General features: G+C 44.7%; 1 protein-coding gene across 1 annotated transcript; it reads right to left on the bottom strand.

Annotated features, from left to right (window-relative positions):
- Positions 1 to 147: 147 nt before the first annotated feature.
- On the bottom strand, positions 148 to 27,860 carry cfap61 (cilia and flagella associated protein 61). The gene is made up of 26 exons (XM_042095170.1): positions 27,722 to 27,860; positions 27,407 to 27,555; positions 27,038 to 27,188; positions 26,407 to 26,483; positions 25,967 to 26,034; positions 25,563 to 25,692; positions 24,911 to 25,043; positions 22,719 to 22,922; positions 22,541 to 22,615; positions 22,156 to 22,235; positions 21,508 to 21,547; positions 21,056 to 21,195; positions 20,359 to 20,485; positions 19,688 to 19,765; positions 19,317 to 19,523; positions 17,332 to 17,460; positions 13,921 to 14,048; positions 8,951 to 9,043; positions 8,469 to 8,637; positions 8,144 to 8,321; positions 5,684 to 5,985; positions 4,889 to 5,216; positions 2,931 to 3,010; positions 2,410 to 2,615; positions 730 to 826; positions 148 to 546 (listed from the first exon to the last, which is right to left on the bottom strand). The coding sequence occupies exons 2-26, from the start codon at positions 27,544 to 27,546 to the stop codon at positions 343 to 345; spliced, it is 3,564 nt and encodes a 1,187-aa protein (XP_041951104.1). The 5' UTR covers positions 27,547 to 27,555; positions 27,722 to 27,860; the 3' UTR covers positions 148 to 342.
- Between the last annotated feature and the right edge of the window lie 32 nt (positions 27,861 to 27,892).

Below are 27,892 nucleotides of genomic sequence, written 5' to 3'. Positions count from 1 at the left end.
GCGGTGAAGATTTGTGCTCAATTAACATACAGCTGCCAGAACTCCTAAAGGACAGCAAATGCGGCTCTGGCAGAAGAATGACTTTCTATAGCATGTCTGTTACGATTTCAGATTCTTCCAATCCACAGTTTACATTCAAACAGCATGTGGACGAATTTCGTGCAGAGCACAAGTTTTTATTTACTTGATTTGTTCAAAAAAGAACAAAAAAGACAAAATAGAGGGTAAACTAAATGAAACAAACAAAAAAAAAGGAAAAAATCATGACAATGCCCACATGAAATCACAACAATACAGAGTTTAATAAAGAGAGAGGCAGGAGGAAACTGAGATGTGATGCACTCACAGTAATCCAGGCTGTGCATACATGGTCAGATGGTATCTGTTGTACTTAAGGTAATTGAGGGCGCTCTTCTTCAAGGAGGCTAATCCCTTGCTCTTCTCAAAACTCTTCTTGAGGAAATGCTCTGGTTCTTCTGTGATTTCCACATTAGCCTCCACCAGTCTCTGAATGAGTTCAGGTATAGACACGGCATCACCCTGAAGCTGGACACAGAAAAGGATTCAGACACTACCACAGGCATTCTCCTCTCTCTTAAAGGAGGGTTAATTCACCTTTCATACAACAGAGACAGAATCTTTACAGTACCATGTACACACATGCATACATGGAAAAGTACAAAACTGCATTGCACAATATAGAAAAGGTCTAAAAGAAGGTAGACCAACCTGTATTTGCGTGGATTCCATGATATGGTGCATCTCTTCCTCGAAATCAGGGAAGCGGTCATGGTAAATTGCCAGACACCATCTCTCCTGGAAGTAGCTAATAATGATAGAAAAACAAAAGGTGTCCATATTGTTTTGGAACAGCACAAACACATGCACAAATGCAACCATTCCGCCTGCACACACACATTTAGCATCCCTGTTTAATAGTCCGAGTACAACAGCATGGTCAATCAATTATTTTAATAGTTCTTGATGTTCAGCCAGCTCCAGTAATGCCATTGAGAGGGGCCTCATTCAGGAACTGTGACAACAGACAGTGAGGAATCCACATTTAATAAGTGTTAGAGAGCCTCGTGACCACCACTGGGCGGCCGAGCCATTGTCAGGCCGCAGCGGAGCCGAGCAGATTGGACACCTGCACACACAGATTAGACGCAGGGGGCACAATGGTCTCCCGGTACGCAGGGGTCGCCTGAGTTAAAATATGAGAAAAGAAGTCATCCATCTCCAGACATGGATCTCAACACACAAACAGTTGGAACGGGGGACACAGACAGGAAATGTGTGTGTAGCGAGGTGGCTAACTGGGGGAGGATGTAATATCAGGAGGACTTGTGGATGGCTTACGCACATGATGCAGATGACCTGCCCACAGTCTCAAGAGCCTCACGATGTATAGCTCAATCATGTTAATGACATGGCTGCCTATTACGTGCATTTTACACTGCTTTTCTAATCCAGTCTAAAACTGTGTCCATCCATGTAAAGATCTTTTTAGATGTGCTGTATGTATACAGTACAATAAAAAAACAATGTATGTTAAAGTTGAATGAACACTTAAAGAATGTTTTGTAGATAAAACATGTTTTATAGATTTGTAGTAATAATTTCACTAATCATTTTGTGAGATCATTACATTTTGGAGCCACAGTGTGAAGACCCTCTTCACTAAATAATGGTTACCAGGCTTGGTTGGATCACTCATATGACACATTGGTTAGAATTCAAGATCTATAAACGGAAGTGAGTCAACAATTGACACTGACATTTTACCATTAATTGAATCAGAAGAAATATACATAAAAAGATAAACAGTGAATTGCTAATCGTATTTGTTGTACAATACACAATCAGGTCCTGTGGAGTAATTTCTTTGAGAGAAGAAGTGAACCTCTTTCTACGCCGTTATTCATTATGATTTCAAAGGTCACAGAAAACTGTGTGAATGTGCAGTATTTGGGCATTTTCCTTCAGATGCTTTTACAACACGGTTTATCAAGGACTGCACTCAACAACACAGCTTTATGGTCCTATGAACATCATAATTAAAAGAGAGAGAGAGAGAGAGAGCGCCTCTGTATGGTTTGTTTTCCCTTTTATATTAATTGGTGTGAGTTGCCATTTGATATTGTGATGAATGACAACATGAAATGTGAATATGGATGTTTTTGCATAATGTTTTAGGGCTGTTTTTAACTGACAATGTTAACTGAAAAAGAAAGCAAACCAGTGGCGATCTTTTCAAAACCACTGTGCAAGTTCTAAGCAATCCAGCCATAAGTTCCAAGCAATCCAGCCATAACCAAGGAACCATTTTGGGCACCATTCACAATATTTTAGTAAGAGACAGTGTTGATGTGGACGTAAAAAAGCCTTTTGGTTGACTGGAGCTACTACCTGTAGAGGTCATAAACCAGGCCTTCATCGTAGCGAGAGCACAGGTGGTTGAGCAACTGCTCGTGTTTGCCGTAGAGACACAGGTAGTTGGACACGGGCAGCGGCTTCATGGATATACAGGTGATGGTGTCCACCATGCTGTGCTGGTCAAGGTGCAGGCGGAAGTAGTTCCCCGTCTCTGTCCTTCCAGTGATGATGTCCCTGCCCTGAGGGACAGACAGACAGAGAGAGAGAGAGAGAGAACCTACCAATTATTAGACGGAGATAGCAGGAGCCCATTACTGCTTTCTCCGTGGGACAAGCTAACAATTAAACCAACACAATAATTTGATTGGGAGTCTTAAGATGTTTTAGCCATTCAATCCATGTAGTTTGAGCTAAGCAGCACTGCATGTCAGCACACTGCAGTGCAATCCACTCACAGAGACTACAAGCAAACAGAGATATCACCACCATTTCTTCTCAAACATATGATGAAGACACACGTACTGAGGCATTTAACAAATTAAAATAAGACTTACATCTGAATCTCTTGGGGATGTGAGCCAAACAGCTGGTTTGGTTGCATGCAGGTAACTGAACCCTCCTGGCAGTCGTGCACCTGTGCACACACAATCACAACACACAGCACACAGCACACACACACACACACACATGCAATTGATCTCGGTTTAATTGCAATACAATGCAGAGGAAAGGTACAGTGTTTCCTGCGGTGATGAGACCTGTTGAGAGTGCAGCATGAGCCCCTTGCCCTGCCCCTACCTCTCCCAAGTCCCCCGAGTAATGAAATGCGATTTGAACATGTGTAGCCTTGTAAATGTAATGAAAAGAAAACACCCAGCACGGCTGAAACATCGGCATTGATTATATTGACATGGTAAAATAGCAGGAGACACAGAGGTATTGATCGGTCCATTTAAGGGAGCAGGAATCTTCAAAGTAGAAGGTGCTGTGTCCGACGGGTGGACAGTAGAGCAAGAGAGAGAGAGAAAGATAGAGAGAAAGAGAGAGAGTGAGAGAGAGAGAGAGAGAGAGGTGGAGGTGAGGCAATCGGTCAAAATGATGAAATTTGGCGGCTACGTGTGGATGCTATCTGTCTTTCTCCTTTATGGCGACCTTATTTCCTTCTCCTCACTCTCTCCGGTGCCCTTGGCGTTACCTCAGGACACTCAAATTGTGCTGTAAAAGAATGGATGAGAAACATTCCCCATGGCTCAATTCTTCTTCTTTTGCATAATAAGTATAAGTATAAGTATAGTATAAGTATACTCTTTTGATCCCGTGAGGGAAATTTGGTCTCTGCATTTATCTCAATCCGTGAATTAGTGAAACACACTCAGTACACAGTGAATACACAGTGAGGTGAAGCACACACTAATCCCGGCGCAGTGAGCTGCCTGCAACAACAGCGGCGCTCGGGGAGCAGTGAGGGGTTAGGTGCCTTGCTCAAGGGCACTTCAGCCGTGCCTACTGGTCGGAGTTCGAACCGGCAACCCTCCGGTTACAAGTCCGAAGCGCTAACCAGTAGGCCACGGCTGCCCCTAAAGGCCACGGCTGCCCCTAACACGCAACCGACGTGAAGCCTGAACAGCTACAAATGATCTCCCCAGAGATGTTACTGCCAGTTCCACAAGAGCATTGTGCAACCATTTTCAGCAAGCGAGACCAACAAGTTCATGGACGGCTCGCACGGCAACAATAGAAACAAACAGAAGTGGTTGCATTGTTAATGCCTTATGCAGAGCGGCCTTGTTTAGCCTTTGTAGAAACCACACAACACGGCAGAGCCATATTCCTATGAGTCATCTCTGTCTCTCTCTCTCTCTCTCTCTCTCTCTCTCTCTCTCTCTCTCTCCAATAAGAGATGATGAATGAGGATGTCTAGGATTCCATCACCACAGACAGAGCGATGGGCCAGCAGAGTGGAGAGCCATGGCGGTGGCCGCTGCTCGGAGGCGGCCAGAAGGACAATGCCGCTGAGCTGTAAAAGCATGCTTTCACATTGCATTACAAAGGGCCCTCCCTTTCACTAGCAGATCAAGGGAACAGGAACCCGAGCACAGAAGGGTCCATTGCTGACACGCGCATTGAGACCAGAGCAATAATGCAGCAATGATAGCACTCAGGCAGGCTGAATAGTTAAGGACCATGAGCTCCATTCAATCTGACCAAATAATATACGAGAACAAAGAACACACATGATTCCATTAATGTTAGTGAAAAGTGCCCCCGAATAGTATCTTTCTGTTATTAGATCAGCTTATGTATTCATGTTTCGAACTATATGAAAAGTGTGTATTTTTTCGGTCCTAAATGGATATGATTTTGGTGAAGCAACCATCCACAGCCAGGTGGCTTGACATTAACTTTCATATTTTAGTTAAAACTTTGCCATGTTTCTCATTTTTCCCAATACACTGATCATCCTTTGGTGTCCGAGTGTCTGAGTGTAAAGTGCCTGTGTGTGTGTGCAGACCTTGGACCTTGGCTTGGCTATAGAGCGGTATGAGGCGGTCCGTGTCGATGGGGGGGTCTTTGATGAGCTCCAACGTCGGGTCGAAGAAGGGCAGAAGCACGGCGGCCAGCTCCCGGCCCACCTCCGTCGAGTTGAAGTTGCCGTGGGACCACTGGTCAGCGTGGTAACGGCGGGCGAACTTGGTCATGGGGCCTGCGGCTCTGATGGTGGAGTCATTGGTGTGGAAGGTGGTATTGATGACCATGCGTCCGTCATACACCAGACAGGCATCGTTGATGGTCTTAAAGGCGTCGTAGTCGACGTTTTTCGTGGAGAGATTCAGGAAAACCTGTAAGGGGATTGGGGTAAAATGGTGTGTCCAAAGTCATCTCTGTCCAGAATAAGATGCCTCAAGGTAGCAGAGAAATTGTATTTGGATACTCCTGACAGCAAATGTGAATAAAAGGTTAATATCTTTGAAAGCCAGGTGTAAGTAGCAGTAGCATTAGCATCAAACGGCCAGGAGTACTGAGAAAAAACAACAACACAAAACACTTAACTACATGTCACTTTTGACACAATTCTCTGCTAAAGATAAACACTGTTAAAATGCAACTTTGGCATACCTGTTCGCTTCAGCATATTCAGTAAATCCTTCAAATGCATTTAATTTCATATGAAACTATACTAAGGTAATGGACAGATCTGAAATTCCACTGAATACATTCCACTAAGCTGTTGGCTGTTGGCTTTAGAGTCCACAACTCAACAACTGCAGTTTTTCAGTCTTGACTCTTGCATTAATCATAAACTTACAGCACACTCCAGTCGAAGAGGAGGTCCATCCACTAGTCCGCTAGTGAAGGATACTGATGTGATAGGGTCAGGGTGTTGTCCGTCATTCCACTGAGCCAATAGGTAGCTGTGGTGTACGTGAACGCCACTCTTGTCCAAGGCCGACGTCACTGCTTTCCCCACTGTGGGGTCACTGAAGCAGGACTCCAGGCTGTCGGTAGGTGGGTGGACCAGGTGTATCCTGGAGCCACATACCCCAGTGGCCAACAGGGCTTCCACACAGCTGTACACGTCAATGCTGTTGCCATAAACAACAGCGTCCCCTAGAGGATTGGATGCCAAACAAAACATTGGTTCACAGAAGTCATGGCATGCTGTAGTTATACGTTTTATTTAGTAAAACCATTCTGGAACTAATGTGTTTATTTCAGTGTGGGTGAGGCAAAGCCTTTCATAAAACACCTATACCTGAACTGGAAATGTAGATAGACCTATAAGAATATTGGGCACAATAGCTTTAAACAAAGCCAAAATCAACACACAACTGTATGGCAAAATGAAACAACAACAATAAGAACAACCAGAACACTAACAAGCGAGAATGAGCAACACACTTGGTGCAGTTCAGCGTGTGTGGAGCGGGAATGGTAGGTGATTCAGCAGAGCCTTTTGGCAAATATCTCTGATGCTATGAGACCAGGGGGGGTCACTTAGCAACAGGCAGCCACTCAGTAAAGAGTCTGCAGGGCCTCATCTCCTCTAATCACACACGAGTGGTATGTGTGTGCGTGTGTGTTTGTGTGTGTGTGTGTGTGTGTGTGTGTGTGTGTGTGTGTGTATGTGTGTGTGTGTGTGTGTATGTGTGTGTGTGTGTGTGTGTGAGAGAGAGAGAGGACTGAGTGGTGAGGGAAGGGGTATTTTGAGAGAGCTCTAGAACAAAACTGCCCCCACAAATAGAAACCTTTGCATTACTAGATGTACAGATGTGAATGTAATTGTATCTGTAGCACAGCATTTGTAGTAGAACAGGAGCAACTCATGACAATTGCAATGGTGAAAAATAGATTGTGTTTGTGTGTGTGTGTGTGTGTGTGTGTTTTTTCCTACTGTATGAATGATTATTGTATGTGAGTTTAAGATTGCAGCAGTCTTCTCTGGCTGACAATGTAAAAGTATCTTTTTGCTCAGCACAGTGATCTCCGTTTCATGTACAGTATGCGCTTGGCCGGCTGTGCAGCTCTGCAGTAGGCTCTGTCCGTGGTGCTGAAGCACTACAACAGTCCTGACACGCATAACAGGAGCCCTTGATTCAGCTTTGTGCAGGCAGTTTCAAGGCTACACTTCAGTGCCCACCTCTAAGACATTCACTTAGGAACAATACTTTTTTACTTAATAATAAAAAAATAAAAACAACAATACTTGTTCACATGAAGGAATTACAAAGAATATTAAAAGTAAAAAAAAAAAAGAGAGAGAGCGAGAGTTGATATAGACCTTCGGCTTGTTTATGTGAAAGCCGAAACAAATCATTCCATCTCGTCTCATGCACAAACACAAACAGGGCCCTCTATTCTGGGAAATTGACTAATCTCGCAAATTGATATCCTCTGCAAGCGCCTGCATCATTTGCATTTTCTCATATAATTGCTGGACATCCCTGATTGTTAGCGAGGCCTGTAATTAGCTAATATAATAGACTTAATCAGGCACGGATCGCTGGATCTCTCCTCTGCCCTTAGCCGCAGATTAATCCCTGGCTCTCTCTGCAAATGGATGGAGGAGTCAGACTTATGGGCCTGTCCGTCTGAGAGTGGGGAGAGATTTGACTCGGCCTAATTAGGCCCTAATGAGTCTGTGGCTGTTGGGCGCACACTAGGCATAATGAGTGCACACAGGAAACAGGAGTGTAAGGGTGTGTTTGTGGTTTAGTCTTGGTGTGTGTTTTTTTTGTATGTGTGTATGTGTGCAATATCAATAATGCTGCACTCTAAACCCTTGTGGCTATGAGACTGCTGTCTCTTTGTGGTGTTGTGTGACAGACTGTATGAATTTCTTTGTGTAACTGTTTTTTTGATTTTTTAAGGTAGTATGGTTGTGTATATTTGATAAATGTCTGTGTAGCATGCCCGTGGTCAACAATGGTACCTTTTATGTATTTATACTATTGCTTTGAATGGGCGTGGGTGTGTGTGTGTGTGTGTGTGAGAGTGATGTGTTGCCTAGTAATTGCACTGTTAGTAGACAGTAAGTACACTTTCACAAACACATCTCCCCCCACACCCCACCCATTTTTACAAACTCATAGCCCGGCAAACAAGCTCACAACAAGTCTAGGGAATTCATGTGCTGTCCAGACCAGAGACCCTAACCTAAGACTAACTAACAGTGTGTATTTGTGCATGTGTATGTGTATGTGGCATGAGTGTAGGCATGCATGAGTTAATGTGTATGCTCTGGAAATGTTATCGGAAGATGCCATACCTTCCTGCTCTATGAAATTGTTGACCAGCCAGTCGTAGGCAGCCTGGCAGTCGAGCTCGTCGTTGAGGGTGAAGAGGTTGGAGGGCACTGGGCCCGTGTACCTCTCATGCCTTGTCTGCACAGGGAGGCCACCACTGGACGCAACATTACTGATGTCCGCGCCAGTTGGACAGGGGACCTGCGGGTAAGCATCGGTCACATCACATCACGAGTCCACGATGACAGGTTAACAAATTGACATGCATTTATTAGAATGTCATTGCATCAAAAGCTCTTCTTTAAAAGCGATTTTGTGTTTTGTTAATAGTTAAGTCATGTTAGAGACCTGGTACTGTTGCCCAGTGCAGAGGATGAGATGGTCGTACGGGACTATTCTGCCGCCTGTCACCAGCACGTGTTTGGAAGCCCGGTCAATGGCAATCATCTTACCCATCACAATGTTTATCCAGGAGCGCAGAGAGAGCTGGGCATGGACCCTTGAACTGTAGCCATGGCTACAAGTACGCAGAATGACAAAGGTCAGTCTTGGCCTCTCTTTCTCTCTGTCAACACATACATACTGTATGTGGCTTAAAGCGCTAACAGCGATAAATCAGGAAATATCTGTAGCCATGGATAAGTATGGAAGCATACAGCATCTATTTTCATAGGCACATCCACACACACACACACACACACACACAAACAGTATGCAGGCGCAGAATATAACACTAGCACAGTCCGTCTGACTCATATGCGTGAGTATGTGTAAGTGGACATCTTCTCTCCGCCAGTGAAAGGGAGCCTATAGAGATGGCGCGTACGTACCTCGTCGCCAGGAACCTGGTGGCCTCGGGGCTGTGACTGGCTGGGATGCCGTGAGTGGAGATCAAAGTGATGTTGTTGAACCTGAGATGAGGGCTGGAGAGGACGGGAAGACGGAAAACAAAGAGACAGAGGAGAGGGGAGGGAAGAAAAGAGGAGTAAAGATGAGTGCCATTAAGAGGCCTGCTGAATTAGACTGAGTGCTGCTCTTTGCAGACATTCCTGGTATTCTTGTTGGACTGTCTCGCTCGCTCTCTTTCTGGTGTCATTATTAGGATGCACATAAGATGCTTTCACTACAGACAGACAAATAACATGTACAACATGGAAATAGCATCTATTGGCTTTCCATACAAAGCATGGAAACACACATTCACAATAAAAACAATAGTTATGAAATTACAGCTGTAAAATTATAGTCTATCCACCAGTGTATCAAATCAACTTGTCGAACTTGTCGTAGAAAGAGAGGGTGTTTTGAACATGCCTATGTATTGGTGTGCAAGTATGAAAAATGTGTGTGTGTGTGTGTGTGTTTGAGGGTGGGTGCACTTGTGTTTTCCTCTTATTTTCTGAAGTAGAGAAGAGAGTGCAGAGATGAGAAGGACCACAAAACGAAATAGCTCAGAGCTGCACTGCGGTGTACCATTACTGGGTGGAACCATAGCTGCAAAGTACCTAAGTGTCTGTGTGTGTATATGTGTATTTATGTGTGTGTGTGTGGGTGTGTGTGTGTGTCTGTATTCAAATGTTATTGTGTGTTTGTTTCTTGATGTGCATGTGTGTATGTGAATAAATGTGAGTGTGCGAGATTATTGGAAGAAGCAGATGGGGGGTGGTGATGTGGTGTGCTGACATCTACCCATCCATTCCTCACTGAGGCAGCCACACTACACACACCCCCTGACCCCCCCCCCCCCCCCCCCCCCAAGCCTTTGTTTCGTCATCTTTTTATCCCCCCCCATCTCTCTCTCTGTCTTTCTCTTTTTTGTCTCCTGTGAGCAGTGTGACCCTACTGGGTTTACCCTCGGGAGTGTAAAAGGTCTCTTGTCATGTAAATTACTTTCTTTTGTGCGCACAAGAGAAAGACATTATCTCCATCCGCGCTGGGGCTAGGGCTGTGTGTGTGTGTGTGTGTGTGTGTGTGTGTGTGTGTGTGTGTGTGTGTGTCGGGGGGGTGGATGTGCGGTGAATGCGCGGTGAAAAGAGGGCAGCCTCGTCTCAGGACCGACTCGACGATGTCCTGGCCTCGCCTCATCCACCTCTTGCAGGTCCACCCGCACTCCACACAACGGAGACTGAGCCTCGGTGCGGCCTGTGGATATACCCTTGAGGAGTGGTGGAGTGCGAGGCTTTTCATTCTGAACTTGTACGCTGACAGCGAGAACACAGGCTGGGTGAGGGATGTCTGAGTCCTGGCAGTGCTGAAAGTCATAGTGGTCTATACAGTTTGGCTTGACCTCATCAGTTTTGATGGTGGTGCAAGCCAGTCTTTTTTTGGGTGTGGTTGTTGTTTGTTATGTTTTGAGCACAACTCACAAATGCCCCCGCATGATTTCGATCGACTTTGAAGAACTGATTACGGGCTGTCTCGGATTCCTGTTTGATATCTCTGTCCTGCGGTGAGTGGCTGAGCAGTAGCCACGAGATGACACCTTGTTCTCTTCCCCCGCATGCAAAAAAGATCCCAGCACAGTAATGCCCGAGTCCAATCTCAACGCACCCTGTGCCCTTATCTCACACCAGAGGAAGGCTCTTCCGGCCCACTGACCCCTAGGGGTGATAAGTTAATCACAGCCTGCCCGTCGCAAGGGGTTAGGGCAGCCCCCCCCCCCCCCCTTCCTGCTGGTGGGTTGACTTGACCAAACTACCTGCCGCACGTCCCTCGCCGTGGCCCCCCCCTTTTTTTCCGGGCCCTTATCAGTGGCTGACAGACGGCCATTGTGGCCCAGGCCCTGACCACCAAAGCAAGACTCATGCATCTTATCTGTCCGCGCCCGTTTCCCTGCCGTGACCCCCGCGTCCCACTGAGTGATGGAGTGGAGGGGGGGCGTGCGGAGGTTGAGGGCGGAGGCTGGGTGGGTGTGGGGTTGGGGAGAGAGGCAGGCCAGGCGGTGGGAGTGGGTGGGGGGGGGGTGAACTTTAGTCCCTGTGAGCCCATGGAAAGCCGAGGACACAGCCATTTGGACCTGGCTGATAAGAGTGCTTGGTGAGACGTTTGGGTGTTTGCCTCTGTGTGTGTGTGTGTGTGTGTGTGTGTGTGTGTGTGTGTGTGTGTGTCTGAGAGAGAGAAAGAGAGAGACAGTGTGTGTGTGAGAGAGACACTCCCCCCTACTCTAAACCATCCATCACTGTTCCTGGGCAGGGCTGTCCCCAGCCTTAGTGGCTTTAGTGGACGCTAACTGCCTCATTAGTCACATCATTAGTGACAGCGTGCGCAGAGCGCTGCAGTGGCGAGCTGACAGAGGAACAGTGGTGCCCGGCAGCACCGCCTGCTCCACACGCCACTCCTCAGGTCAGTGGCAGCTGCGTGCCTACCTCGACGGCTGGCGCACTGACCTCTCATGCTCTCTCTCTCTTTCTCTCTCTCTCTCTCTCTCACACACACACACACACACACACACTCTCTCTCTATAGTCACTTCTCGCACTCTCTCAACATCTGATTGTGTCTTTTTATGTTCTTTCCATCTTTCCAACTTGATTGAATTCCTCATCTAGAGGTAGTTTGACACAATTTAGCTCCCCACATTGGCCTTCAGTTCACCGCACCTACTACTGCACAAGCACAACGAATGCACAGTCTTTTTAATGTGTAGTAAACTGCTCCTCCTGCTTTGGTAGGCTGGGCCCCATCATAAGTGGCAGCCAATCTCCACAAGTGGACCTTAGCAGGCGTACTGTTGGGGTCCCTCAAAGTGGCAGAGCAAGCTTCTTCTAGCCCCATGTGGAGGGTACAATACACTCCGCCAAGGACGGTCCAGCAGACACATTTCTGAGCAGCCCCACTGTGATTTGATAGTGTCAGATATCTAGGTCACGCAACGTGGGCACAATCCATAGATGCCCCCACCTCACCCCATCTCACTCTCACTCTCAAAAGTATGTCTTCTCTTTTTGCATTCCAGACTGAACCGTCCATTCCTCTGATTGTTGACATCTCAGTCTGACCCTCCCTCTCTCCCCTACGTCACTGCCATCTTGATACATCCTTTCCTCCCTTCATCTCCTTTTTTATCACCCCCCCCCCCTCTTTCCCTCCTTCTCTGTGTCTCTAATGTTCAGACTCAGGGAAATGACCCTGGTTGCCAGGCAGTTATCAGCTTTCAGGCTAGCAAGCGGAGGTGTGGGGGTATTGTTTGCTGGAACAGTTAATCTCTGAAAGAGATATGTCAGAGAGCTCTGCCATTTGGGGTCCGAGTGATCCATGGTAATTCACAAACACGTGGTTCCTTTCCTTCCTACAGAAAGAAAGTGCCTTTTCGCGTTCATAAATGAAATACTTCACCTATACTGTCTTATGACACAGTAAAAGTGTTCATACTATTATTCCTACAGAACGTGACAGAAAGAAGGAAAGAAAGAAAGAAAGAAAGAGAGAAAGAAGGTAGGACTCATAACAGCAGAATTGGAAGAAGAGAACCAACATACAGTACCCTCCAAAACTATTGGAAGTTGACTAAAAAAAAGGGATACAAATTTAGAAAAGAAAATCTAAATCTAAATCTAATAAAAAAAATCTTTTGGCGATTTATTGTTATCTCACAATGAAAACAATGAGGAAAAGTCCAACCTCGAAGAGAAGGAGAAAGGGGAAGGAGAACAAGGAAAATCTTGTAAAGATTTTTTTTTTTTTTTACGAAAACACACTGCCCACAATAAGTTTTTATTGAAGTATCAAGTTTTTTTTCTTTATGATTTTGAACTTGTGACAGCAAGATTTCAATTTCAGAAAAAAGTGTTGCCTTAGGAACAAATGTCAATATTAATTGACATTTACAGACATACGCTACCTCCAGACCGCTGCGCTCCTCAGACGAACGACGTCTAGCTCTACCACCGGTACGCTCAAGCCAATCCAAACTTTTCTCATCTGTTGTTCCTCGTTGGTGGAACACACTGCCAGTTCCTACAAGGGCAGGGACATCCTTCTCCATTTTCAAAAAACTCCTGAAGACCCAGCTCTTTAGAGAACATCTCCTCTCATAGCAACACTTACAACAAGTCTTACTGATCCTAGCACTCACCAGCCGTCTTAAACTGACAAGTAACTGTTAAAAACAGCACTCACTGATGCACTTATTCTTACTGTACTCTAATGTTTTTAAATTGTCCTAAAATTGTTGAGAATTGCTCTAAAACTTAAACTGTTTACCATGCTGTTAGTCGCTTTGGCTAAAAAAGCGTCATGTACACCAGTACTCCATCACTTCTCTGATGTGTTGTACACTAACACTATATTTTGTCTATGATTTATTGTTCATTTATTTATTGTCTTCCTGACATCATATGTGTTTCCAAAATAATCTATTCCAAAATAAACAGCTACTGTACTTATACTCTTTGATTAAGGACATTGCAAATACTTTTCTTGGAGAAGCAATCAGAGAGTTTGAAGGGCACAAAGTAAGACCGTGTAATCTTTAGACACAAAGACACCCTAATTGCCTCAGTGCAAAATGCATGTTGAAGTGAGGGTTAGATTGTACATGAGGCTTTAAGGTCACATTTCAGGCAATCACAGCCTCTCCAACAAATCCCACAGATCCCGCCCCCTCATTAAAATCATCTCTCCAATGATGCACTTGTTTTTTTCCCTCTCTAATCCACTTGTGTAACGATGGAATTGTGATTTGCAAGGAGAATTGCATTAGTGCCAGACAGTGAATGTACCTGCTTGTAAATCCGTCGCTTGTCAAACATTGATTGAAGGGTTGTGTTGTGATGTCACAGAGGGTCCAACGGTTTACTCACCAGAATATGAAGACCTCCAGGAAGGACAGACCTGTGTCCGACGCGCCCACAACCACTATCCTGGCATTGATGGTGACTTTGGGTTCCATCGTCAGCTTCCGATTGAAATGGTTGAGTGCATACGGTGGCTGATTTCAAAACAGAGGGAGACAGACAGACAGACAGACAGATAGATAGATAGATAGATAGATAGATAGATAGATGGAGAGAGAGAGAGAGAGAGAGAGAGAGAGAGAAAGAGAGACATGAAAAGAAGGTTCAAAGACAGCCTCACCTGAAGAGCATTCGTTTGTATAAGTAGCCTGGCAGAGTTTGCTCTCGTATTGCATTGGCTTCGCCCAGTAGCTTTTAGTCATTTATTTGAGCTTTAAAGCATTGGCCAAAGACAATTACCACATTCCTGAAAGCTTTGCTTCTGATTATGCCTCGTGAGGAGCTTTTTCTACTTTACTTTTCACCGTCTGTCGGCTTCCTTTGAATGAAAGTGGGCCCAAGAGCAGGCTGAGATTTCACCAAGCACTTAACAGCCAAAATGTGCCGCCGTTCACTTAAAAAAGAAATAAAAGAAACCTACATTTGGGAATGCTGGTGCATTGTACACCGCAAGGGAGAAGAAGGCAAAAAATGGAAAAGTTCCTTTAATCTTTGATAGGGTCTGCATTACGTATTGAGTGTTGACAGAGTGCCGCTGCCAGCTCTCCTCCGCCTAACCCATCTCACTGCCAAAAAAAGGGGGGGGGGGGGGGGGGGGGGGGGAAGGATTTATGGAGCATGCCGCGCTCCTGAGCATGTAACAGATAGAAATGTCCTAATGTAAGAACATTTCTGACCCCCGTTGTAACTGGGGAGAGAAATTAACGAGGGGAACATGCTGTTCACCTCGCCCTGCCGAACGTTTCGACTCGCGGCCCGCCACCACGCTTGGCTGATAATCTCTCCCCGGCGCTCGCGGCTCTAATTGGTGCTTGAGTGTTAATAATTGGACGGGTAGCTTCCACTGCGCACCTTGCTTGATGGAAAATGGCAGTTGTACAGGAAAAAGACCCCGGCACCTGGAGGCAGATCTGGCCCCTCTAATCACCTCGTAACGCTATCCCCCGGGCAGGGCCGCTGCACCAACGCAACTCCACGCCCTCCGCTCCGCTCCGGGAGGGGAGGGAGGGCGTCTTGGTCTAATCTAACACAACAGCTCCGTTTGTACAGCCCTACATGTTCACAAACCTCCGCAACCTGAAGTGGCCAACTTGGAGAAAGACCTAATGAGGTGCATTCTACGCTCCTGACCGTACTGATCGCTCACTGATTAGACTGGTTAGCCAGACTTAAAAGGAAAAGCAACTCTTAGAAATGTAAAAACTGAACCACCGCACACAGGCTCCTCCTCACTGAGTACTTTACACTCTCTTTGAATAGATGGCATGTATGTTCATGGGTGTGAAAAGACTTAAAGTCTCACTGTACAACAACAATACACAAAGAACGATCCTGGTGCCGAAATCAGCATAACTTTTGTAATCCACACATCAGAATGAACGGTTTGACATCCATTAAACCCTTAAGTTATTGATATGCAGATATCTGGATGCTCTAGCTCATGAGGACAGAGAGCCCTGGCCCTGAGGCTGTGTTGACTGCCCTTAGGCAGGTTGGTGTGGCCTTGTGACTGGGTGGCATTGGAGACACATAACCTTTACTGGACCATAATGGCCCTGAGCCTGACGCGGGCAGCTCGCAGTAACACGACCCTCTGTTGACAGAGAGGGAACAGGTGCGTTAAACATGATTACTGCATCCATGTCTGACATGGGGCTTAGAGGGCCCATGGTAGAGAGAGGGAGAGAGAGACAGGGAGAGAGGGAGAGAGAGAGGGATGGAGTAAAAGAGAGAGGGAGAGGGAGAGTGAGAGAGAGAGAAAGAGGGAGGGAGAGAGAGAGGGAGGGAGACAGAGAAAGAGAGAGGGGGGAGTGAAGGAGGGAGGGGAAAAACAAAGACAGCAGACGTTCTCTTATCTGCATGGCAAGCTTGAAAGCTGCGGTTGCTGCGATACTGAGTGGGCCTGGAAATGGGTGCTGAGTGAAAGAGAATATGCACAGGTGTACCTAAGGGCAGGTTAATGCACTGAGCTGCACACACACACACACACACACACACACACACACATTTGTTCACCCACATAAAAACTTACATGCATACATACATGACCAATGACCAATTCCACCCGAAAGCCCGACCTGATATGAAACTAAGAAAAAGAAAAAGACCCAGAACATGAAAAACAGACGAAAAACAAAACGATCTACCCAGAACACACACAGTGCCATCGAGTTCGAGCGGCTGGCTATGCATACGCAAAGACACTCTCCCCATGGATGCACTGCGTCTGAAGTAATGTGGGCCCACTGTGATTAATGTGATGGCACAACGTGGCCTCAGACACACTCCATCAGTCTGCACCCATTAGCAGTGTTTGCTCCCTAGCATCACTTTAGCATGTCAGCGCTAGTTGCCTGGGTGGGGTGCAGTCCACTCAGAGTGAGGAGCTGTGATGGGGGACACATAAGGATGATCTGACCGATGGGTGGATGGTTGGTGGTGGTGGCGGTGGAGTGGTGGTGAGGGCAGGTGAACAGGTGTCGGTGTGGCAGCATGCTGGCCAGTGCCGTTAGCTGTTGCTGGCTGAGTGGTGGTGTCTGTTTTTCTGTTTTACCTGTCAAACAGCAGCGGTAAACATTTTTTCTTTCCTGCCATCTGTGCCCGGCGCCATCTGCCACACAAACACGGGCTGTTAAATAACCTGGGGGCACGTCTGGGGGGGGGGGGGGGGGGTGTTATAAACAAGCTCCGACCCTCGCGTTTCGAGACGCTTCATTTGAAGGTGTTATGCTGACACGTCGAAACATGTGGCGATGTGGGGTTGATCGGCGACACGGGTGCTTAATTATTAATTGGGAAGGGTGGTGCATCAGATGAATTTTTTTTTTTTTTAAAAAGAACAAAAAAAAAACACACACACTTAGGGGTGAGTAGTTTGAGAAATAGTGCCACCTTGTGGATAACCTCTAACATCATACAATGACAGACTTCTCTAAACTTAGTGTTAAAATATTTGTCATAGTTTTTTTCCACAGTATAACAATATCATGTTAAGTCTACAGCCTGCTGTCTTGTCTCTCCTTACTCTCCACTGTTCTACCCAACAGGCCCATGTTTTGCCCTGTTCATCTCACCGTGGGTGATCTCCAGGGCGACTCCATGTGCTACCTATCTAAACCACTTACGTCTCTACTCCTCCATTTCTTCCTCCCTCCTTCTCTCCCCGCCTGCAGCACCCTGTCCATCTCCCCAGTCTGCCGTATGTCTGCCCAGCATGACTGGCAGTGCCCGCTCCCTCCGCCACGACAGCTTTCTCACCTGCTCCTTGGTGATCTGCTGCGATGGCGCGTTCGTGCCAAGCTCCTCCAGAGAGAGGATGATCTGCCGGCGTGGACGCACGGGCACCATGTGGTTCAACGCCACCGTCAGGTAGTGGCCACAGGAATTCTGGGAGATACAGGGGGACGTCACATAAACACACACCAACACATAAAGTATTTTGTGCATTTAAAGTTAGCAGACACCAAGACATTTAGCATACAATTTTGTCCATGTTCTAGGCCACAATTTACAGGTCATGTACAGATGGTTATGGATGAACTCTTGTCAGCCATTTCAGAGCAACATGAAAGGTTGTATCAGCGATGGCGAGGTAACATCACTTCTGTTGATGTTCAGACTGCCTACAGAGAGGCTGCCTACAGAGACACATTTTTTTGACGGCCTGCTTATGGGGCAGGCAGCTAACGGATCGTTAGGAAAGATCAGATGAATGTGATCATTTATGTTTGGGCCTTTTTTGGGCCTGAAATCGCTGTTACAACCTTTAAGGGCACTCCTGCTGTTGATATGAAGTGACTATCTGATATCATTATAATGCAGCTGAGGAGGTGGTAGTGTAGTGGATAAGGAGCTGGGCTAGCATGCAGCAGCCTGAAAAGTTGCGGGTTCAATTCCTGGCTTCCACCGTTCCCCCCACTTAACCCTGAGTTGCTCTGGGGAGAATGACCCTTGTTATATGTAAGCCACTTTGGATAAAAGTGTCTGCTAAATGAATAAATACAAATGCAAATGCATCTGTCAATGTTTCATAGTGGTACTATGTAGGGCAAAGAGGGCTAGTAACAAGGTTTACGGTGCAAAATATTGAAATGCTAATAAGGGTTAGCAAAGTGTGATCACAAGAGACAAGGCCCATTGTGTACACTGAACTGGCATCTCTCTCTCTTTCTCTCTCTCTCTCTCTCTCTCTCTCTCTCTTTCTCTCTCTCTCTCTTTCCCTTGTATCCCCACTCCCTCTTCCAGTCTGTTAGTTTCCCATAATTCTATTTACACCTTATCATCTCTCAATCTGGCACATATTTGTACATGGTAATTAGCAGATGAGGCGAGAGAGAGAGAGAGGAAGGGTGGGCCTCTCATGGCATCACAGCAAAGCAGGCCTCTGAAGCCCATCAGCACCTGCTACCTCCCCAATACACTAAGAGAGATGGAGAGAGACAGATAGAGAGAGAGAGAGAGAGAGAGAGAGAGAGTGTGAGTGTAAGTGTGAGATCCCCACACAGTGGGAGAGGTGTTACTGAGTGGGCACTGAGAAAGAGAGGGATGAGAGGAAGAGAGAACGCTCTTGTTTTGGTGGTGGAGATAGAAAAAAGAAGGGAGACAGGGGGAGAGAGAGTGAAGGAGAGAGGAAGAGAAAGAGAGAAAAACGGGGGCAAAGATAAGGAGGTGTGGATGAAATTTTACCAACTGAGTGAAGAACAGTGGGGAGAGAGGAGCAAGAGAGTGAAGAGGGGAGGTGAAAGAGAAGTGTGTGTGTGTGAGAGAGAGAGAGATAAAGAGAGACAAAGAGAGAGAGATAAATGAATAAGAACGTGAGATAAATGAGAGAAGAGAACGTGAGAACGTGAGAGAGTGGAGAGAATGTGGGTGTATGCCTCTGAAAATACACAGCTTCAGTGCACTTCATTCTTTTCTTTTCCTGACATGTTGACACCATTAATACTGTTGCATAATCAGGTGTGAGTGAGGTTTGGTGTGAATGAGCAAGCGAGTGAGAGAGAGGGACAAGTGGATGCATATCAATTCGATTCAATTCCATTCAAAAAGCTTTATTGGCATGACCATTCATAAAGAACGTGTTGCCAAAGCATACAATATATGTCTAAAAAACATTAGAACATAAAATGACTTAGAATCATAAAACAATATGTGTGATTATAAACACACACACACACACACACACACACACACACACACACACACACACACACACACACACACACACACACACCTCTCCTCACCTTGTGCTCGTGGAGTGGTGGGTAGATGGGGTAGTAGAGGCAGGACTTGTGGGCGAGGCGCAGCGCCTCCTTGAGGAAGTGCTTGGCATGGTGCTGAAAGGTGGGGTTGAGCGCCAAGTGGCACAGCTGGCCATGCTCTTCGTGCCGGTGGTAGCTGAAGTAGATGAAATTCTCGATGCTGTAGTTCGCTCGGATGTACTCCATGTCCTAGCAGTGATGAGGAGCACGAGCAGGGAGGAAGTAACAGATTGGGGGGTAGAGAGAACATGTGAGAGAAAGAGAGAGAGAGAGAGAGAGAGAAGGTTGAACAACATGGCAATGACCTCTGTTTTATTTGTAGTCAAATGTGAATAACTCAAAGTGGTGTGCACCTGTTCATTTTTAATGATCATTACTCCAACGACTTGCTTCTGCACCACAGCTACAAATGCCTGCAAAGGGGTTCCATCCTAAAAGGGGATGGTGGGAAAAAGGAACAGAGGGAGATAGATAGAGAGAAAGAGAGAAAAAAAAGAATGAGAGAGAGAGAGAGCTTTGTTATCACACCTCCTTCGCCTAGAAACAAGCACGGCACACGCAGTCCAAGGGATTACATGCACAAATGGCTCCAGATTCACACCAAATACCATCTTCTCCCCCATGAAGCGTGATGCTGGAACCAGCACAGGCTGACAGCTGCTACCCTGATCCACATACAAAGCCCGGTTTCATTAAAAAGAGAGGCCCTGTCAACCACTCTCTCCAAGCTGGACATAAGCAGTCCAAACTTTTCATCCACTTCCTTCCCACCCAAGCCCAGGTCTTGGTCTTCCAGCTAAGTGAATAAATTGAGATTCATGGAGGGTCAATGTTGTGCTATGTTACGAGGCTGCTGAAGCATGCAGCGCATCTGACAAACTGTTGGACTTCAAATTAGGTGAAACTAAATTGAGATTCATTGTTGAGATTCTGTGGTGGAGCTCAGTGGTGTTGTGTGGGGATTGGACTGAGGTCTGTGCGCTGGCTGAGGCTGTGGAAGCTGGACAGCGGGGGTTGGACAGACCAGGTCTCGGCGGGCCTTGAGGAAGGAGTCCAGGTCCGCCACGAGAGACTGGTGTAGGCTGAGCTTTTCCACCATGCGTTGGACAACGGGCATGTCGGTGGACACAGCCACGCGCACATCAAACGTCCTGCAGGGGGGGAGAAGACAGGTGAGGGTCTGTTTGGCTCACAGGTGTAAATGGCTACCTGTCGAGTAAGAAGACTACCCAGAAAGCGTGTGTGATTGCAGGTAAATCTGAAGACAACACAACATAGAGTGCAAGATTCTGGAAACAACAAAATGTGACCACACAAGTCTACCTAAAGAAACTCCACTGTACATGGATATCATGGATTTAAATAGAATTGATCTGTATGTATGTGTGTATGTATGTATGTATGTATGTATGTATGTATGTATGTGTGTATATATGTATGTATGTATGAATGTGTGTATGTATGTATGTATGTATGTATGTATGTATGTATGTACAGTATGTGTGTGTGTGTATGTATGTATGTATGTATGTATGTATGTATGTACAGTATGTGTGTGTGTGTATGTATGTATGTATGTATGTATGTATGTATGTATGTACAGTATGTGTGTGTGTATGTAGGTATGTAGGTATATGTATGTATGGGCTTTGAGTGACTTGAAAGGTGCTTATAAATAAAATGTATTAGCATTATTATGTAGAGGGCAGTGGACTACGTACTTGAGCAGGCCGGCACGGTGGAAGATGTAGAGCTCCTGGGGCAGGCTGCTGGTGTGATGGGGTACCACACGCAGGAAGGACTGGAGCAGGGGGAACTCTGGGGCCAGCTTGGGCACGGACATGATGCAGAAATCACGATCCTGCTCCGACACCACACAGAAACACAGAGCGGATCACAAGCCGGATCTCAAATCACATTTCTAACTTTGCTATATTGGTAAATCTCCAATAACACAGACTAATTCTTTTGTGGCATGTACAGCCCTGTCTCAGAGGACTTTACACTACATAAGAAAACTGATTTAATGTGTTTTTTTAAGCAAAGCCTCAATATCATAGGTCATGGTGTAAGTGCTTTGTCTATGTCAATTTATATAATCAATACTATATGCTATATGTTACAGGAATACATTTGTCATGATTCTTGCTAATATCACAAATTACCTACTTACAGGGAACTGTTTGAAGACGTAAGGAAGGAAGTCTACAGACCTATAAGAGAGAGAAAATGGTAGACGGTGAATTAATTTAGTACAAAAGATTGGGGGGGGGGGGGTATCCCAGCCATGGCGTGAGACTCTCCCCACGGCCTCACTGGGCCGACTAATCTGTCTGCGCAGCTCCACAACTTTCTCCCCGTCCCATCGCCTGTCACTTTAAGAATTCCTCTCATTAATTACGAGCTCACTCAACGTGAGAGTAGTGGTGGTGGTGGTGGGGAGGGCAAGGCTGGACTCCATATTCCAGAACAGCTGGGCAGTAAGGTGGGCACTAGGAGGGGGGCCCAGCAGGAGCTCTCTCAAAAAATCAGCATCCCTTCATTCTAATGTGCCATAGGAGTGAGAACCACTGGAAGCCTGCCAAGGCCAGGGGGGTGGTGGTGGTGGTGGTGGTGGGGGCTCATTCGCATGGAAAAGGCAACTCCCGTGTTTCATTAGCTGGTATTGATGTCAGCAGGCTTGCGTTGGCTTCTCCCGCTTTTCCGCGGCTTCTCTGCTAGGCTGGTTTGTTCTAGCCATGTGAAGTTTATTGTCTGGCAGCGAGCGCATGCTGGGCTGGCAGAGCCGGACGCGGGCCTGGAGACCCCCCCCAGAGCTTACCTCATCTCCAATCTTTTGTCGATGACAAAGAGCTGGACACGGAATGCATTTGGAGGATCCGACTCGGGCTCCGTCTCAGTCTGAGAGAAATGAGTGTGCATTAGAAAACTAGCCCACTGTTTCACAACATTTTGCAGAGTCGCTACTCAACATAGTCACAATTAGGACTGCGGCAATGAATCAATTAATCAATTACTTGTTAACTATTAAATTAATCACCAACTATTATTGGTAGTCAATTAATCCATTTGAGTAATTTTTAAGGGAAAATTCTGATTCAAACTTCTATATTATAAGAATAAGACTAGTTTCTTCTTTACGTCCTGCTCTATGACAAGACTAGCTCCACAATGCAAAACATGTAAAACATCCTATTCTAATTCACCTCCGACTGCTGCTCACTGCTTAGCTGATTTGACAGCTCGTCATCAGATCTGCACTCCTCATTACAATCACTGACCTGCAAGTTGAACGTTTAGAAAGCTGTTGACAAATATATGAACATCTATCATAAATGGCAAAATGTGGGGATTGAGGACAGTGTTATCATCTTATTGTTGTACCTCCTTGTTTGGCTTTTGTGCTTCAGTGGCGTCCATTGAGGGGGTGGACAATAGGGGGTCAGGCTGCAGAAGGGACTCTGCAGTAGGGGTCTCTGCCTTTGTCTTGCGCAGCCCATTGAAGGGTCCAAGTTCAAAGCATTCATTGAGCATGGTCAAATTTATGTTCCCACTGACACTGATAAAGCCCACAGCAGTTCCATCACTCTGAATGAATAAATACACGGACAGAAATACATCATCAGGCACAGACAGACAAAGTGATGCACCCTGACTCAACATACACACACGCACACACATACACACGTGTAAAAAACAAACAACAAAAAAACATAAATAATACACAGCGGCCTCTATTAACAGATTTTTATAAGAAATCCTATCCTAAGTAAATCAAACAGCTTTAATATTATTTGTAATACAAGGCATCAAAATCTTTCGATGTCATTTTTTTGTGTTCTGCTATTTTCCATACATAACTAATGGCACCTTATACACCACAAAGGCTTCAAGATATTACGAGTGCAAGTGGAAACGACAAAAAAGATAAATCAGATCTCTGGAATTATGTACAACATTCACTGGAGACTGAAAAAGAACTCTGGACCCTTTATAATTCTCCTGGGCCATGTACTGCTTGTTTGTCCTGTGTGGGGGAAAATACATGCACAGACGCCCCCAGAAATGCTACAGATGTCTGGACACAATATGTTCAGTGTGAGCATGTCTTGGCTGAGCATTAGCTCTCATCTACCATATGCTGTCGTGAACACATGTCAGCTTGAACTACAGGGAGGGAGGAAGGGAGGGAGGGAGAGAGGGAGGGAGAGAGGGAGGAGAGGCACAGGGGGAGAGGGAGGGGGCAAAGCTGTCATCGCTCCACTCCTGGGGGAATGCGCCCCACCAACATTTCTATGAAATCCACACGAGCATCTGTGTTTTTTTGGTGCACATTGTACGCCCCGGCAACTGTGCTGATTGTGTCTCTCTCACACTCTAGTATTTTTATCTGTTGTGGTAGGAAAGCGTTGGTTATTGTCTTCATTACTTCTCGATATATGTATCTTAACGCATCTGCAAGTGTATTTGCATCCACATCGGCATGTGTATTTGCATTTGCACATATTAGATTAGATTAGATTCAACTTTATTGTCATTGTGCAGAGCACAAGTACAGAGACAACAAAATGCAGTTTCCGTCTAACCAGAAGTGCAAGAAAGTAGAAAAGTGCAATGTGATATACAAAGTGATATACAAAGTATAGACAGGTGGTGAAGTATAAACAGTATAAGACATATAGTGCAGTGTAGATCGTAGTATACAGTTAAGAAAGTGGCATGGTTTACAGTAATATAATTTAAATATAAATATGTGCAGTGTATTAGCAGTAGCCTTATAAGAGTAGGATAGATATGGCTATGCAGAATGAACAATGTATGAACAACATGTACAGATATGTACATTGTACAGTAGTAGCAGTAACATTATAAGAGTAGTAAAAAATAATATAGATATGCAGTGTATTAACAGTAATATTATACAAAACAGAACTAGATGTACCGCAGAGCGGTACAAAATATGACCGCCGCCCAGTCCAGCACATTTTTTCCACAAAAATAAATCACGCTGAAAGGCCTATATGATTCTAACTGTCTCACTAAATTGCATTATCCACACTCAATTCTCACTGGTATCTGCTAGAACAAGTACCAAAACATGATTAGTTCATAGATTTCACATGTAAAATTCATTTTATACAACCCCACCCCCATCTTGCCTGTTCATAATTCTGAGAAATTCTTGAATGTGTGCATGTGTGCGTGTACACGTTTATGTTTATGTGTGTGTGTGTGTGTGTGTGTGTTTGCCTGCGTATGTGTGTTTGTGCATGTGCATGCATGTGTACATATGTCTACTGTGTGAGTATGTGTCATACGTATGACGTGTGACATGTGATACGTATGAGCTTCGCTGCGCGGCGGTCATAATAAATATGGATATTCAGTATGAGCCGTATACGTAGACAGATATGTACAGTATGTACAGATATGAATAAACTTGCCCTGAGATATTATATGAAGAACACAGCCTAGAATCACTACAAACAACAGCTACTGTATAAGGTGCAAAGGAGCTGGGATTGCTATGTTGTCTGGATGGAAAAGAAGCCTGGTGGGTAATATGCATGGCTCACCTCACAGACAGCTGCATGGTTCTCCTTATCCTGAGCCTCGATGAGCTCAGCCAGGAAGTAGCTGCCATAGGTGCTGGAGAGGGCCTTCATCTGCTCTGTGAAGATCTGGATGAGGTCATCGTGATCCTCCACCCTGCACACAGAGACATGCAGGATTGACAACAATGCTCAGACATTCACCTTGATTTCTTCCTACCAACAACAATCCTAGAGTTGGTTTAACACACATTTGATTTTGGTGCCTACATTTCATCAATCATCTATAATAATTGTCTTTTTTATATTATTTACTGTAGTTGTTTGTACTAGAGGAAATATGTTAGACTTTTACTGGCAGGTTATACCTAGTATGTAACTGGAAGCGCTCCATCTGTGGAGCTAATAGCTTCCACTATACTTAGTGGAACTGGCAACACCAGATGTGATAGTGGTGCGTACATTTGTTTTCTAAAACTATTTTTATGCTCCAAAAGCAGAGTGCTTCAGTTGTGCTCCTGTTGTAGCCAGGCTGTTATGTGTGTGTGTGTGTGTGTGTGTGTTTGTTTGTTTGTTTTTAATAGCACATATAAATGTGTAGAAATATAACATATTTGTCATTATACACAGACAAACTAAATGGCTAACTTTACTCTAAAACTCTGCTCATGTTCACCTTGCTCTGCGGATGTGTAGCTGGGGACAATGCTGATGCCGGTGGCATACAAATGCAGAGAAGGGGACCTCTGTTTTTTTCAGAGACTTCATTGGCTCAAAAATTTCCACCAATGCTGGCTCTAAGTCACCTATTTACACCAGAGACAAAAGACAGCTGTGTCAGTTTATTATATGACGATTTAGATTTTGCATGTAAAATAAATTAAAATAAAGAAGGAACGATGTAAACTAAACTTTGTCAAAACAGTAGGTTTAATTTTAAAAATATTCAATGCACAGCATCTTTGTTAATGTAGTTCTTATGAAATGCAAAGAAGACAGTAAAGACAGTAAAGTATACCACATGCAATTAAGGGGGTGTATAAGAATATAAACCCAGTTCAGACATTAAAAATAGCTTACCAATGCAGCATTTGTTTGGTACAACCAATAGGATGTACTGCAGCTCTGTGATGGCATTAAAGACAGTCCTGCAAGCCACATTGATTCAAATATTATGGACTGCCAACCACACATTTTCCAAATACAGTAAGTAACCCACAATCTACGTAGAGAAAGCACACAACAATGTGAAATCTAATTTGGGATAATCTGAAATTTGGTTTCATGGACACAAAATTGAATAGTGTAACCACAGCTCTGTCAATGATATATAATTTATGCGAGCAAAGACAATGTTCAACGCAGTGTAATCAAATGAAATCAGGATTGGCAATCTTGTTTGAGCAAAGAACATCAATCTGTGTAGGGTTTTTTTTTCTGCTGAAGGGCATAAACCTGTTTTGAACACAGAGCAAAGACCCATTGCAAGATCAGAGTAAGTCACTGCTATGTCTTATTACCTGACAATCTCTTTTGCAGTGCCAGAGGAAGCGTCGGGTTGTGCAACAAAGAGATGCAAAAACAGTGTGTTCATGGGCTAAAAGAGAACACAGGAATGGTAATATAACAATAACAATATGAACCAAGGATATAAAAATGCAATAATGTCAAGATAACAACAATATACTCTATTTAAACTCAGACTAGAGTACCACTCATAGCTTCATAACAGGACTAGTAAACTACAAATGTTGACCAAAGTACTGTAAATAATAATAATAATAATAATACAAAGTAGATACTTATTATATCCTAATTTAAAATAATACTAATAAATAAAGCACTATTAAATAGATAAATCAATAAAAGTAGTGGTGGTTGGGAGGTGGCTAAAGAAAGCTGTGGCAAAAGCACAGTCTCTTCTACATTTATATTTGGCTTTGGGTAGCTTACAGTCAGCAGAAAAAAAATCAGAAGATCTGAGACTTCTTACAGGGGAGTTTGTGTAATAGGTTTTAGAGATGAGAGTGGCTTTGCCATTCAAGTATTTAAAGGTCATTAGCAAATCAATAAGTCATGTCACAGACAACAATAAAGGTTATGGAATCAAAAAGTCATAATGAAAAATAGATAACCAACTGCATAACCTACTGTGCATTTTTCAGCATTGAAGTGCTGCTGCAAAAATGACTCCCAATCAGCTTGATCCACAAAGTCCCCCATGGGATAGTCCAGAAAGGCAGCATGTGCAAGAACGTCATCCTTTTTTGTGGTTACAGTTACTGCCAAGTTTGCCCTTTCTCTACAAACAGATAATGAAGACACATGAGCACACAAAATTGTTTTATTAGAAAAATAATGTGACGTCATTTAACATGATAGATGACATCCTAATAAGGTCTAGGCCTACCTATCTGTGCATTTCAACTCAAAGGCTACTCAGTCACATCAAGGCATCAATTTGGAAATCTTTATTGCTATCATTTTCACTAGATGATCAGCCTAGCATCTTCTACTCACAGCAAATATATTACATTGATATTTCCAAATATAGCCGTAGTTTTAGGTCTGATAAGATTGTTGATCTCCTGAGCATCTGCAGACTCTGTTCTCCTCACAGTTACAGATTCAACATTTCCACCCGTTGTGATGGTTGTCATTTTGTACCTCTGGATAATAAAATAAAGATAATTCAATTAGACACTGTGTCTAGATGTAATAGGCATTAGGCAACTTTTGGGAAGCTTGATTAGTTGCACACACATAAGACAAACACAATGCAGTCGATTACAAAGAATAGCACATTTCCAAGAAATCATCAATACCCTGCTTTACCTGTACAGGAGATGTGTTAAGTTGTGGAAATTCAAGTCCACAGAGCTTTTTTCCACGATGTGTGGAAAAAGAATATAAAGTTGCCCAAGAATTACTAACGTTAGCAGAGGGCTAATGTCTCATGTTAGCCATCCCCCAGTTACCATGGTGACTTGACGATGAAAGGTGTGA

Source organism: Alosa sapidissima, chromosome 6 (genome assembly GCF_018492685.1).
Source record: "Alosa sapidissima isolate fAloSap1 chromosome 6, fAloSap1.pri, whole genome shotgun sequence".
Lineage (NCBI taxonomy): Eukaryota > Metazoa > Chordata > Actinopteri > Clupeiformes > Clupeidae > Alosa > Alosa sapidissima.
Note: the sequence above shows the minus strand (reverse complement) of the source record. Positions and strands in the feature narration are given on the sequence as shown.